Genomic DNA, 13,409 nt, shown 5'->3' with positions numbered 1-13,409 from the left:
TTTGAAGTTGCTTTAACCCAGTAGTCTACTCATCAAAAATTTGGTTCCTTGTCACAGTAGCTACAGTTACAATATCTCATTACAGTGGCACCTGGTAGTTGGTGAGATACTATATAAGGCAGCAAGTGAAACTTTTTTTCATTAAAGCTGATGTGTTGGAGGCAACTGGGCAAGTGTAAGAATTTTATCAACTTGGACAAGGGACAAATTGTAACAGCTAGGCCACTGGGTCAGAGCAACTCCAAAACTGTAGCTCTTCTGATCCAATAGAAGTAGCTCAAATTCCTAAAAAGGTTCATCCTGGTTCTCGTAGAAAGGTGTCAAAACACATTGCATTATGTGGTCATAATGTTATGGCTGATCTGTGTGTAGTTAAATGGATATTTCAAATCCCCTCTTTAAGAAAGCATTTTAGGCTGAGCTGCAAGCCATGATTGCATTGCTGTTATCACTTCATCTTTAAAAGTGAATCCTCATCCTCGTAGTGCTGCTTTTAGGGGACCAACCCTTTTCTTGGTCTATGACTAAGGATGTTTCTGTTCTATATTCTGCTGTTTACTCTACTCATAATGATGAGTTTATGTCTCATCACTAGTAATGATTTTCTTCAAGAAAATTTCACCTTCCTTAGTGTATCAGTCTAAATTTTGTTTGCAAACACTTCCGTTCATGCTTTACAATGAGTTGTTTCTGCACTACGTACACCTTCAGACCACAAAAAACACTGAAAATCACAAGTGGGGCATCTATTTTTGCTCACATAGTAGTTAAACATTTACATATGGCTTCATGGCCACTGCCTCCCCAGTCACTGCTGTGCAGTTGTGAACGTGTTGCATATGCACGTGTTATATGGTGGCATGGTGGCTTAGAGGTTAGCACTGTCGCCTGGTACACCCGGGGTCCTGGTTCTCCCCATGCTTGGTGGGTTTCCTCCAACAGTCTAAAGAAATACATGCTATTTGGCACTCCTAAATTGTGTTTGTGCGGGTGTGTGAATGTTGACCGGAGGTCCTACATAGGTTCCAAGATGGATGGAGGGATGAAAAAACTTGCTTTATGTTTTTAATGTGTTTAAATAAACCCTCTACAAACTCTATAAGGGCATGCTTGAATAATGAATTTTAAGACTCAATTTTTTAAATAGCGATTTTGGAGAAAAAACTGCATATGAAGTTGTTAAATCAGCAAATACTGCTGACCATTTTAAAAATATTTATTAATAATACCATATTTTTTGTGCTTCTGACTTTACTGTTTAATTTTTAAGTAAAAGCACAGTATATATAAGCAGATGTTGTTGTCTAGTATGTTTAGTTTATCAGTATGATTCGGTAAGAACCCTATTAATACTTCTTTTTCCACATGGTCATGTTGACCTTTACCTGGAATTGCCCTATTTCCTTTATTTTCAGCCTACACTTGACCACACATATTATATAACCTGTTTTTCCCCCTATTAATTTATTTTAATTAAAAAAAAAAATTATATGGTTTACCCATTTGCTCTAATTTATCGAGACTACTGACCTTACTTTCATCACTAAATATAAAAACAGTGCACACTCCCTCATTATTTTTATTATTAATTTTACAACATTAATCCATCGGTCCCCCCTGTAATGTGAATATTGGTATGTTCCGGTCCTGGTTGCAGGGCCTGGGCGAGTCCATGTCGGTATTTTACAGGGGGTGACGTTCAACAGAGCTTTGGTGGACTCGTTAGTGGATCTTCTTTTACATCTAGTTAGGTAGGTTTTCTTCGTTTACGTATCTACAGGAAATGTTTTTTCTCCGTTAGACTGTTAAAGCTGTAAAATAAATCATTTAGCTAATCTGGATTAAAGCAGATAACAGATTATCGCTGCCTAGTGCAGCTCTCTATCTCCTCGCTCTAGTGCATTCTGCGCTGATCTGCACTGCGTTTCGATACGGAAGTGATCTGTGTGTATGAGCTGAAGATCAGTGAGAGTTTGTTTTTGTAACGCTCTCCTAGCTGTGGTGGTTCATCTGACCTGATTAGATCTGATCAAACAGCAAGGAATAAAATAACGGCTAATATTAGATTCTTGAGATTATATGAGCAACTAATGCTATTAATTCATTTCAGCAATAGAGCTAGTTAGGGCAACATTCTACAGTGTAGCTCCTCATCCATTATTAAATAGGGTAAATGACGGACACACACACATACATACATACATTTATCCTATATATAATGAATGTAACATATTATCATGTCATGGTTGATCAGGGTGTATATATGTATAATATGATGCACAGTGTATCAACAATAACATTATGACCACCCACGTAATATTGATTAAATATAATATACATCATACTTTTTCTTTTCCTGTTTGATTGTGTATACATTTTTGAGATGAATATATATTTTATGTATCCTATGTAATAATGAATGATGTCATAATATTATGGCTGATCGGTGTATGAACAACTAATGGTAGTCAATGTTCAATCCGTTTATTTCAGGAATATATATATATATATATATATATATATTACTCTGTTTTTATTTTCTTCTTTTTTAGACAGTTCACTTTGGTCTCTGAAAGACAGGCAAAATGTCCAGCAAAAGGGCAAAAGTAAAGACCAGCAAAAAGCGTCCTCAGAGGGCCACGTCCAATGTCTTCGCCATGTTTGACCAGTCACAGATCCAAGAGTTTAAGGAGGCCTTCAACATGATCGACCAGAACCGTGATGGCTTCATAGACAAAGAGGACCTGCATGACATGCTCGCTTCTTTAGGTAAGACTTATGGTGATCTTGTTTAAGAAAAGACACACAGCAAGTGTAGTAACATCACAGGAGTTTGAACTGTTCATGACGTCTTCTTCTAAAACATTTAAACCTAAAAAGTCTAAAATCCCAAAAGCAGACCTGTGTTAAAATCCAGAATCATGACCGCTATTGACGATATATGTATGGTGTCTCAAGAGTTTCCAATTCCAAGTGAAATTATTAATTGAACCATTTACATGCAGTGTGTGAATGATCGTGTAAGTAAATGTGTGTGCCTTGTAATGAATTTGCACTCCATCCAGGGTGTACCCTGCCTCGTGCCCTATTGTAAGTCTCCTGTTATGAGAGACAGGATAAAGCAGTATAGATGATGAGATAAGACATTTACATGCATCAGCACAAATTAACCTAATCCACAAATCATTTTAGTTTAATTTCTTTACAGATTTGTCATGAGTGCACGCAGAAAATAAGCTTTAAGGCAACATCATATAATACACTTATTTCTGAATAATTTCACATATGAAATTCTAATAAATAATATATTTATCTGTGAGATAATTTATCCAGACCATGGCAATCTTGACCGCATAGCATTAAGCTAAATGGCCTTGTTCAGAAATGTTTGTCCTATGATCTTATCATAAATTTAAAATGGCTATAAGAAAAAGTTGTCTATTTTACTGAAACACAACATAATATATTTATACAGTCATTTGCAGATAGGAGACCATGTTTCATGACTGCTGTTCTATGTTTGTATAGATGTTAGTGGTGATATCCAAATCCAGGGACAAAAAAATGAACTCATGGCAACAGTTCAATAGTAATCCAATTCTGCAGACCTGATACTGGATGGAGTGTGTATATAAGCTTCGCTCTATGGTAGATAGGGATAAAATTCCTATCTTACCAGTATTCAAAGCCGATATCAGACACCGGTCAGGAAGACAGAAAAGAACAATTGGCAAATCCCCTATGTACATTCAGCCGTGTGGTTTTGCACAAAGCAGCAGTAAGCTGGCATCATGTATCTCAGGGAAACACATATATACAAATTACATGGTTAGTGGACTAACTGACATGTGATAGGGATAAGCCAGGATGATACAATGAAAAATTAACCTTGTTTTCATTAGGGAAGAACCCTACGGATGAATACCTTGAGGCCATGATGAACGAAGCACCAGGTCCCATCAACTTCACCATGTTCCTCACAATGTTCGGAGAGAAGCTGAACGGCACCGACCCTGAGGACGTCATCAGAAACGCTTTTGCTTGCTTCGACGAGGAAGGAACAGGTCATCCTGTAGATTTGTACATATAAACTGATGATGTAATCATAAAATTGGTTAATCGAATAACACTGATTATCAGTTGCAGTACAAGTCAAATGTTTAAACACAACTTTTGTGATTTACTTTTTACATTCTAGAACAATACTGCATTTTTTTTAAACTATGAAATTACACGTCAGAATCAGAATCAGAAAACTTTATTGATCCCGCAGGAAGTTGCTTATGTGATGACTGCCATAACGCACAAAGACACAGAGACACAAAAACAATATTAAATAAAATTAAATAAAATAGAATAAATCTAAATAAAATCTGTAGAAAGAAAACAACCACAATACAATATACAGACTATGCTACACAAGTTATATATACAAGTATATATACAGACTATGCTACACAAGTAATATTAAGTAAGGAAAAAGTAATATTCACCAAGTAGTAATAATATTGCACATGAAGACAATTGCACATAAGTTATTGCAAGTAATAAAGTTTTAGAGAACAACAAATGATATTGCACATAATAATGTTTTAACATCTGGTAAGAACATTGCACAGTATTGCACATAGTAGACTGTTGTACATCATAGCAAAAATAATGCACACAGTCTAAATGCACACAATTAATTTTAACCCATAATAAATATACAGCAAGAAGCAGCAGGCTATTGCACGATAACTGGGTGGGTGTGTGACTGAGGGAGGAGTTGTAGACTCTGATTGCAGTGGGAAGGAAGGATTTTCTGTGGCGTTCAGTGGAACACTTTAAGCTGGTAAGTCTGTGACTAAAGGTGCTTCTCAGTTCGTCCACCACATTGTGGAGTGGGTGATCTACATTGTCCATGATTGACTGAAGTCTGGACAATGTTCTCCTTTCAGCCACAGTTTCCATGTTGTCCAGTTCCTCGCCCACCACAGAGCCAGCTTTCCTGATCTGATCTGAAACTTTCATGCTACCACCCCAGCACGCCACAGCATAGAAAATGGCACTGGCCACCACAGACTCATAGAACATCCGCAACATGGTGTTGCAGACTCTAAAAGATCTGGTATTATGTAATTAAGTTACAACAACAACAACAGTCAGTTTTTATTTTAAGACATGCAGGTCAGCTTTTCTGGTATAGTTCTTGCAAAACCCATTAACCACCATGATAAAACTGGCTCTCATGAAGACCAAAACCTACCTCTGCTGCGGAAGAGAAATTCATTTAGAGTTACCAGCCTCAGAAATCACAGAAATTTACCTCAGATTTCATTCACAGCATTTGGCAGACCCCCTTATCCGTCGCAACTTACATTTTGACTTACATCTGAGCAGTTGAGGTCAAGGGTCTAACAGTGACAGTTTGGTGATGGTGAGGTTTGACCCTAGGTCCTTCCAATTGGTAGTCCAATGCCTTAACCACTGAGCTAGCACTGCCCACTGTGGACCATTAACTGTTCAAACTTTTGACTGGTACTGAACATCCCAGTATCATGGGCACGAAAGGCTCATTACTTATTTTATTTATGATGCTGTGTGCAGACATTGGTTTGACATTACTATGATGAGGGAAGGAACTCGGGCATTTCATAATTGATGGCATATGACTAAAGACATATTTCCAGTTTACTCTGACAAAATCAAAAGTCCACCAAGTGCCATTTAAAGCCAAACAGTGCAAACAATGTTCTGCACATTAAAAAAATATATCCCGTACTTAAAAGAACCACCATTTTTCGATACCGATTTTATTCTTCCACAATAGTAAAATGCACATAGTTACCAAGCTGTAGGTATATTCTTTAAAGAAAGAAATATGTGTCTTTATGTGCATTTGATATATATTCAGGAAATTATGGCCAGATTAACAATATTTACAAGTTCAAACAGGTTTATAAGATTACAAGTTGAGTTCATAATCATTGAAAAGAGCATCACTTCATGTAACGTACTTCAAGAAATGTACTGAACCATGACCTCTGCATACCATTATACTGCATTTGCCATTTTCTCTTAATGGCAATCCAGATTTAATCTTAATCTTAATCTTAATCCAGATTTCTGTTAATCTGCTTTATGACAATAGTGGTCAAAGTATTTATACAAATCAAGAGTTTTACAAATATAGAGTAAGTTACTGTAGGAGTTTCTTGTTTCAAACCTCATTGTGGGTTTAATTGCTCAATGTGTTCTTTATATTCTCTTCAGGTTTTATCCAAGAGGAATACCTTAGGGAGCTCCTGACCACCATGGGCGACAGATTCACAGACGAGGAGGTGGATGAGCTCTTCCGAGAAGCTCCTATCGACAAGAAAGGCAACTTCAATTACGTGGCGTTCACACGCATCCTAAAGCACGGCGCCAAGGACAAAGATGATTAGGAAAGGACTGCATTGTAGTGTTCCTTATAATGCACATCATGTTTCATTTTTGTAGGCCATGGCACACTGGCTTTAGAATGAAGGCACATAAAAACTACAAGTCAAGACCTCATGTATTAATATTATTATTATTATCACCTTAATATACTTATATATTTAAAACTAAAGTAGACATAAATAGTGAAGGACTCAGAAGGAAAAGAAGCTGTAGCAGAGTTAGGAGGTTTAGGAGTAAGCTTGGAAGTTGGAAATTGTGGTCTAAACAATAGAAACTTTGCTGTTACATTTGGAATCTGAAAACCGATTATTTAAAGAAGTTAAGCTGAACGTTAAGCCTGAAGTATGACAATACCATTGCTGTATTTATTTATTCATTATGCACACACTAATTATTTATGCACTTTTTTGTTTCGCTCTGTGATGCTATTTAGATATAAAGTAAGATACTAAATGTTTGGAAATGCACAGGTTGATTTGTTACCAGTGAAGTCTAGGGTGAACATTGTGACTGCTCAAATAAGATACTGAAAACTTAAGGGTGCTTACAACCATTCAGTGCAATGTCACCCACCACATGGTAGAGGCAGCTTCCACAACATAACTACCATACGAGCACCTGCATCGTAGTATGTGGCTTTCAATTTGTGGTATAGCAATAATCTCAATGATTACTCGAAAGAAATCTCACATTGTCTAACTGAATTACACCACTGTCAGTGTGTGTAAGGAGATTTAAATTCTAAATAAAAAAGAGAAACATCAATACGGCTGCTTATCATTTTGTGGTTCGTCTATAAACTTGGTTTGGGCACTTGGAGAAGATTGTATAATAGATATGATTTGTATGTGCACACATATGTGGTATACAGTATCTATGGAACTAATCTCAACATGTTTTTCATCCAGAAATCATTAAAATTGTATTGACTAGTCCTGCAATAACTATGTATTCCATTTATTAGGGTGAATAAATTACAGTTTGTGAGCATTATATGGGGCTGCACTATTACCTGTAGCACTGTTGCCTTACACCCTCAGGTTCCGGGTTCGATTCCCACATCATGTCTGTTTGCATGGACTTTGTATGTTCTCCCCGTACTTAGTGGGTTTTCCCTGGGTGCTCCGGTTTCCTCCCACAGTCCAAAGACATGCAGATTAGGGTACTGTAATTACCCTTTCCAAATTACCCATAGTGTGAATGAGCATATGAATATCTGTGTGTACAGTATGTGTGTCCTGCGATCATTTGGCACCCTGTCCAGTGTGTACCCTGCCTGTATCCTAAGTCTCCTGAGACAGGCTCCAGGCCTCCCGAGACTCTGAATAACAGGATAAAGCGGTATAGACAAAGAGTAAGTGAGTGACTGAGACACTACATATTGTGCAATCGGTGCAAAATAAATTAATCTCTTAGAATCTCTTAGGGGCTGTTTCAGTGTGAGGCATGGAAATTTGGCACGTACAGCATGGGGTCTTGCCTAATAGTTCTAGTTCTGTAGTGAAGCTACACTGATTTCTCACTGGAAAGCAGGTTTAACATCCTACATATTGCAATGCCAGAGTAAAAGAATTGTCTTGTATCTCTGTATATACTGTATCTAGCTTCTATCCCAGGGTTCAGAGTTAAGTCTACATGAACTGTGAGAAAATGTTATATGGTAGTTTTTTTCATGCTCATAGCAAGTGCAGAAAATTGAGCTGTTTTTTTTTTGTTGCATGTGATTCAACTTGTCCCCCTGTCGAACCACCAGCACTTCCTGTCGTGCGAACATGGCAGACTGAAATGTGCGTGTGGTTTTTTGATCCAATCTCAGTCTGGGGTTCAAGTAACCTAACCCCCCCCAACCAAGTAGAACATTTTGTTCTAGCGTGCATACACAACACATATTACATTAGTAAATATGAATCGACGAATGTAAAGCAAGAAAAACAGGAAGCAAAAGTAAAAATATATATAGACAAATGAGTACGCTCTGCATAGTGGCTGATTGTGAATATTTTTTTTTTTTTTAAATGTACAGGTTTTCTGGGTTAACCTATTAATCTTGTGTTTCTGAATTGGCGATACTTTTAGAAACTTCATATTTGTTTGACAGTGCACTACATAAGGTATTAGATTTTAAAATAGCATACAGACACCCACTGACCACTTTATAAAGAAACTAGACTGATATTGAGTAGAATCCCCTTTGTTCTCAGAATACAAACCCAGTTCCAGACTTGGTCCATTGGTGACTGAGGAGGTACACCGATCTTACAATGAACTCCCTCGTCTTCATTAATGTAGTTTGACGTCAAAGTATATCATGTTATTAATGTATGATGGTTGCATGTGGTCAGCAGCTTAACCCAGGCTGTGGCATTTACATGGTGGTGGATTGGTCTAAACTGTTTCTCATTACACTAAATGTACCAGCCTGAACTGTTGACATAAGGCTGGTCGATTCTAAAAGAATCGTAAAAGAAATGACCTTCTGTATAATTTTAGCCAAAACACAGTACTAGTGCTAATTGATTTTTTTTTTTTTATGTTTTAGGCTACATATAATGCAGAAAATGTTTGCCAACTTCTAAAGTTTATGCAACATGGAATTGACCAATCTTGCTTCCCTAAAAAATTAAAGTTGCAAGCTGTTTTTTTATTTTTATTTTATATGTGACCCAGAAAAGGACTTTTTTCAGCCTTATGTCTTACTTCAAACAATAATAATTTAAAATGTAAATTATTCATATTTTTAAATATTGAGTATTGATAATACAATTGATGTACGCTTCCAGAAGCATATGGCCTGTAAAAAGTGTTGCTTAAATGGCTTTTTGGTAAAAACATAAAAAGTAAAAGATCTGTAGTGTCCATAACCATTTCAAATTCATGTTGCAAATTCTTAACAAGATTTTAGAATAATACACTTTTTAGGAGATAAGAAATTTGTAATTATTCAAATGTGTTATGAAAAATGGTGTTATTTGATCCTATCTAAAAAAAAAGTGAGACACTTTTTAGAACCAATACCATGTTTTGGCCAGGTGTGTATGTCTGTCTGTGTGTATTATAAGGCTCTTTCTAGGTGAAGCATTTTAAATTTGTGCATCAAAGCTTTGACATTTCAGCTAGAGCTAAACCTCACACACTAGTCTTGCCTCATATTTCTTTATAGAAGTTCTTTAGAAAGGATCTTTAAACAAAACAACAAAATGAGGAAGGTGTGGTCCTATATATATTTTTTCTCTATACCTTTCTGGAGTTTTATCTACAGAAATGAAAACTAACCATTCAAATGAAAAATGAAAGACCAAAAAAGAAGAAAAAAGTCAGAGTCAAATTTGAATGTGTTCTGCTCGAACTATAGACCTGATCCTTTTGCCCACAAGTACCACAGTGTCTCCTGCATTCAAAAGCTGTACGTCATATTTTTAACGGTTTTCTAACCACAGTGTGTACTACTCTCACCGTGTGACCATGCTTTGCACGAAACACTCAACAAAGTAAACAAATATGCGTAACTAAGGGACGCTACTTCTCTTTCTGGCGAAAAGTAAACCTTTTGTTTTTTTTTCTTTTTCGTAGGTCTCGATGAGGTATGAAGTGTGCTGTACGAAAGAACCAACCCGAAAGGATTAAATTAAACTGTAATTTAATCTTAATACACAAAAAAATATATACACATATACACATTTGCTCAGTTTTGCAGTACATATAATATTATAACGGTATAGAAAAATGCTTGCAACACACAAATGAGACATACATGGAGACCAACATAAAAAATAATCAGTCCTTCATATCATAATCATAAAGTCATACATATCACTTAAATGTTATTTACATAGCTTTGAAGGGAGGAGAGAACAGCGTTCTTTGGTACAACATATGTCAATAATTGTACATAATTATTTCTTATTCTCTGCCTCGTACACATACACAGCTCTTTTCACTGGCCTCAGATTTTCACGGACAGATAGAGAAAGATGTTTCATTCACCTGAGGCAAAGTGTGTGCACGCCCTCTTAGAAGAAATCTGTCTCTCATAGATTTCTGAAAGTTCTGTCAACATGTTAAGAACTCATTCCTCATGTCATGGATTGTTTCTGCCCCCAGGCTGAGGTTACAGCGAGAAGGCCATGGTGCTATCTGTATCTGACATGATGGAAGGACGAGGTGGAGCTCCATATTTGCCTGATTGGGATGTTGTGCAGCCATACTTCTTGTACAGTCTTTTCAAATCTTTTCGGAACCGCACCCCGATGAAGGCGTACAGGAATGGGTTGAGGCAGCTGTGCATGTAAGCTATGCTCTTCATGACCTGAGTGGCGATGTCAAAGCTCTGGGCCTCGGCGCAGTTTGTGATGGTGGTGTTCGCTGCCTGTGTCACCTCCACCACCAGCATGCTATTGTAAGGAAGCTGAGAGAGGATAAACACTGTGACCACTGCCAGGATGACACGCAGTGCTTTGTGCTTCTCAAAGTTCTTGGCCTTGAGCAAGGTTTTAATGATGACAGAGTAGCAGTAGATCATGATTACGAGTGGAATGCAGAAGCCCATGCAGATCTGGAGAGCCAGGACCAGGATCTTTGTCTTGTTGTTTTCATTGTCCCAGTAGACCATGGTGCAATAACGATTGCCCTCTGCGTCCTCTTTGGATCGGGCGAAGAGGAACTCTGGAATGGACAGGATGATGGACAGGAGCCAGACACCCAAGCACACCACTTTGCTCCAGGCCAGACGCAGCTCCTTGGAGTTCTGTGCCTTGGTGGTCTCCACGATTGAGATGTACCGGTCCACGCTGATGCAGGTCAGCAGAAACATGCTGCTGAACAAGTTGATCTTGTACAATGCCGACGTGGTCTTGCACAGAAAAGTCCCGAAATACCAGCCTTTCATGGCATCCACCGCCCATAAGGGAAGCGTACACAAGAAGAACAGGTCAGCCAAGGCTAGGTTCAGCAGGTACACATCTGTCATGGTCTTCAGGCGATTCTTGAAGTGCTTGTAGATCCAGAGAACCAGCAGGTTCCCTGCGAAGCCCAGGACAACGATGAGCAAGTACAAAGGTGGTTCATAGAACGTGCGGAAACGTCGCACCATGCTCTTGTCACACATGGTGTCATCATAATCTTCATAACCAGAACCACTGCCGCTGTTAGTTTCTAATTCGTCCTGGGGTGAAAGAAGATTAATTATGGTTACATTTTTTTATTTGAACCATGGACTAAATCAACATGTAGAGAATAGCTGTTGGTTTTCAACATGCAGTGATTCATTTTTCTTCAGATGCTACTTACTGTTGGAGTCACTGTTGACAGCCAGGTAGCCAAAGTGTCTGTCATGTTTATCATATTTATTCTGTAATGTTTCCCCAAATACTTCTTTAAAATCTAAAAACATAAGACATAAAAAAACATAAAAACTCAATCACCAAATACCAAATACTAGAGTAACATCAGATTTTAAATAAATTAAAAATTGACAAAGTGAGCTGAACTTAAGCATATTCAAGCAAATGTTAGTCATTTTTTTTCTGAATCACGTTACTTACATGTTTTCAGGTGTTTCAGCGTTCACAGTCAGAGAAGTAAGAAGCATGCCACTGAGTTGATTTCTGATGTCTGTTGTGTAAAGCAGAAGCTTTTAAGGTTTCATACTAACCGCGGCGTGACGCACTTAGCGGTTTTTTCTCTCTTCCTGTAGTATGACGTTTGGCTACATACACAACTTACTCACATTGAAATCTCTATATTAACACTAGGGATTACCAACACAATGCAGGGGATTAACAATAAGCAATGTAAAGAATCTAAACGTTTATAATGGGTATTTATGATTATGTTCAGTATCAATACTATCTATGTAATCTCCTGCTACATTAATGTACTTATGCATGTTCTCAACATTTCACCATGCTTGCATACCATCAAGGTAGAAACAGTAGGACTGGAAATCAATCCCTGCTATCTGCTATCACACAAATGAGGATGCGTTTCCTGCTGAGTCTGGTTCTTCTCAAGGATTCGTTCTTTTGCCATCGAAGGGGGTTTTCCCTTGCCACCGTCACCCTGGGCTTGCTCATTGGGGGCAATCTGATCTGACAAAGTCATTTCCATATTTTTTTTTATTTCTTATGCGACAACTGAATTGAAACAGGAACTCCTTTAATGGATGAAACGTGTTAAAATGGCTTAAAACAAGGTCAGGACGGAACATCAAGGGGGATGTAGCAATAATGTGGTGTTGGTGAATGATTTTGTCCACAGCCAGCAAATTTATTTTTTTTATTTTTATTTTTTTGTCAATTTCTAAAGAACACATGTTCCCCTTTCTGAATATTCAAGGGAACAATTGCAGGGGGTGTTCTTTAAAACTTTTACACCATTCAAATATTTGACTGTGGCTAAGAGTCTCATCACCATACATAAGTTTCATCACAAGTCCGGTGTCTTTCGAAAACCCCCTGTATATTAAAGTGTAATAGTGTTTAATACTATATTAGTCATTTTATTTCAGTCATCTTGATTATAAATGTATAGTAAATGTGCATATTTTTTTTTTCAAAGTGAATTGATTAAGTAAAGGGAAAAGTCTCACACTAGTATTCTACTAATTAAGAATGTTTAAGTGACAATCAGCGGTCCTCCAGGCCTGGAAAGAACACACTGCTCTCTTGGATTGGGGTTTTAAATCCTGGTGTATACTGTAAATGATTCCATATGTACCATTAGAGGGATTGTTTTAATCGAAACCTGATTAATAAGAACGCTATACACTTAAGCTCTTGGCTTAAAGCCTATTATTTACCGAATAATTCATTATATTTTTGGAATAACTGAAACAAAGCACATCAGGAAGGGATGCAATTTGATGATCTCCTGGAAATTTAGGGGGTTAATTTCAGAAATGTACACACAAGTCTTTAAATTGCATAGGGCTTGATTTAGCTTCCTATTTATTAACCACACACGCTACCAGTGAAAAGCTTGGACAC

The 13,409-nt window shown here is 37.5% G+C and overlaps 2 protein-coding genes across 2 annotated transcripts; one reads left to right on the top strand and one right to left on the bottom strand.

The window, feature by feature from the left end:
- The first annotated feature begins 1,674 nt into the window (after window positions 1-1,674).
- LOC128526661 (myosin regulatory light chain 2, smooth muscle minor isoform) lies at window positions 1,675-7,199 on the top strand. The gene is made up of 4 exons (XM_053498756.1): window positions 1,675-1,751; window positions 2,553-2,769; window positions 3,903-4,064; window positions 6,256-7,199. Exons 2-4 carry the CDS (start codon window positions 2,586-2,588, stop codon window positions 6,426-6,428), a joined length of 519 nt encoding a protein of 172 aa, XP_053354731.1. The 5' UTR covers window positions 1,675-1,751; window positions 2,553-2,585; the 3' UTR covers window positions 6,429-7,199.
- Window positions 7,200-10,046: 2,847 nt separating this feature from the next.
- ccr9a (chemokine (C-C motif) receptor 9a) lies at window positions 10,047-12,039 on the bottom strand. Its single transcript, XM_053497965.1, has 3 exons — window positions 11,967-12,039; window positions 11,713-11,805; window positions 10,047-11,587 (listed from the first exon to the last, which is right to left on the bottom strand). Exons 2-3 carry the CDS (start codon window positions 11,764-11,766, stop codon window positions 10,535-10,537), a joined length of 1,107 nt encoding a protein of 368 aa, XP_053353940.1. The 5' UTR covers window positions 11,767-11,805; window positions 11,967-12,039; the 3' UTR covers window positions 10,047-10,534.
- Window positions 12,040-13,409: the final 1,370 nt, after the last annotated feature.

The sequence above is a fragment of the Clarias gariepinus genome, chromosome 1, assembly GCF_024256425.1.
Source record: "Clarias gariepinus isolate MV-2021 ecotype Netherlands chromosome 1, CGAR_prim_01v2, whole genome shotgun sequence".
NCBI lineage: Eukaryota > Metazoa > Chordata > Actinopteri > Siluriformes > Clariidae > Clarias > Clarias gariepinus.
This window is presented reverse-complemented; position numbering and strand designations above follow the sequence as displayed.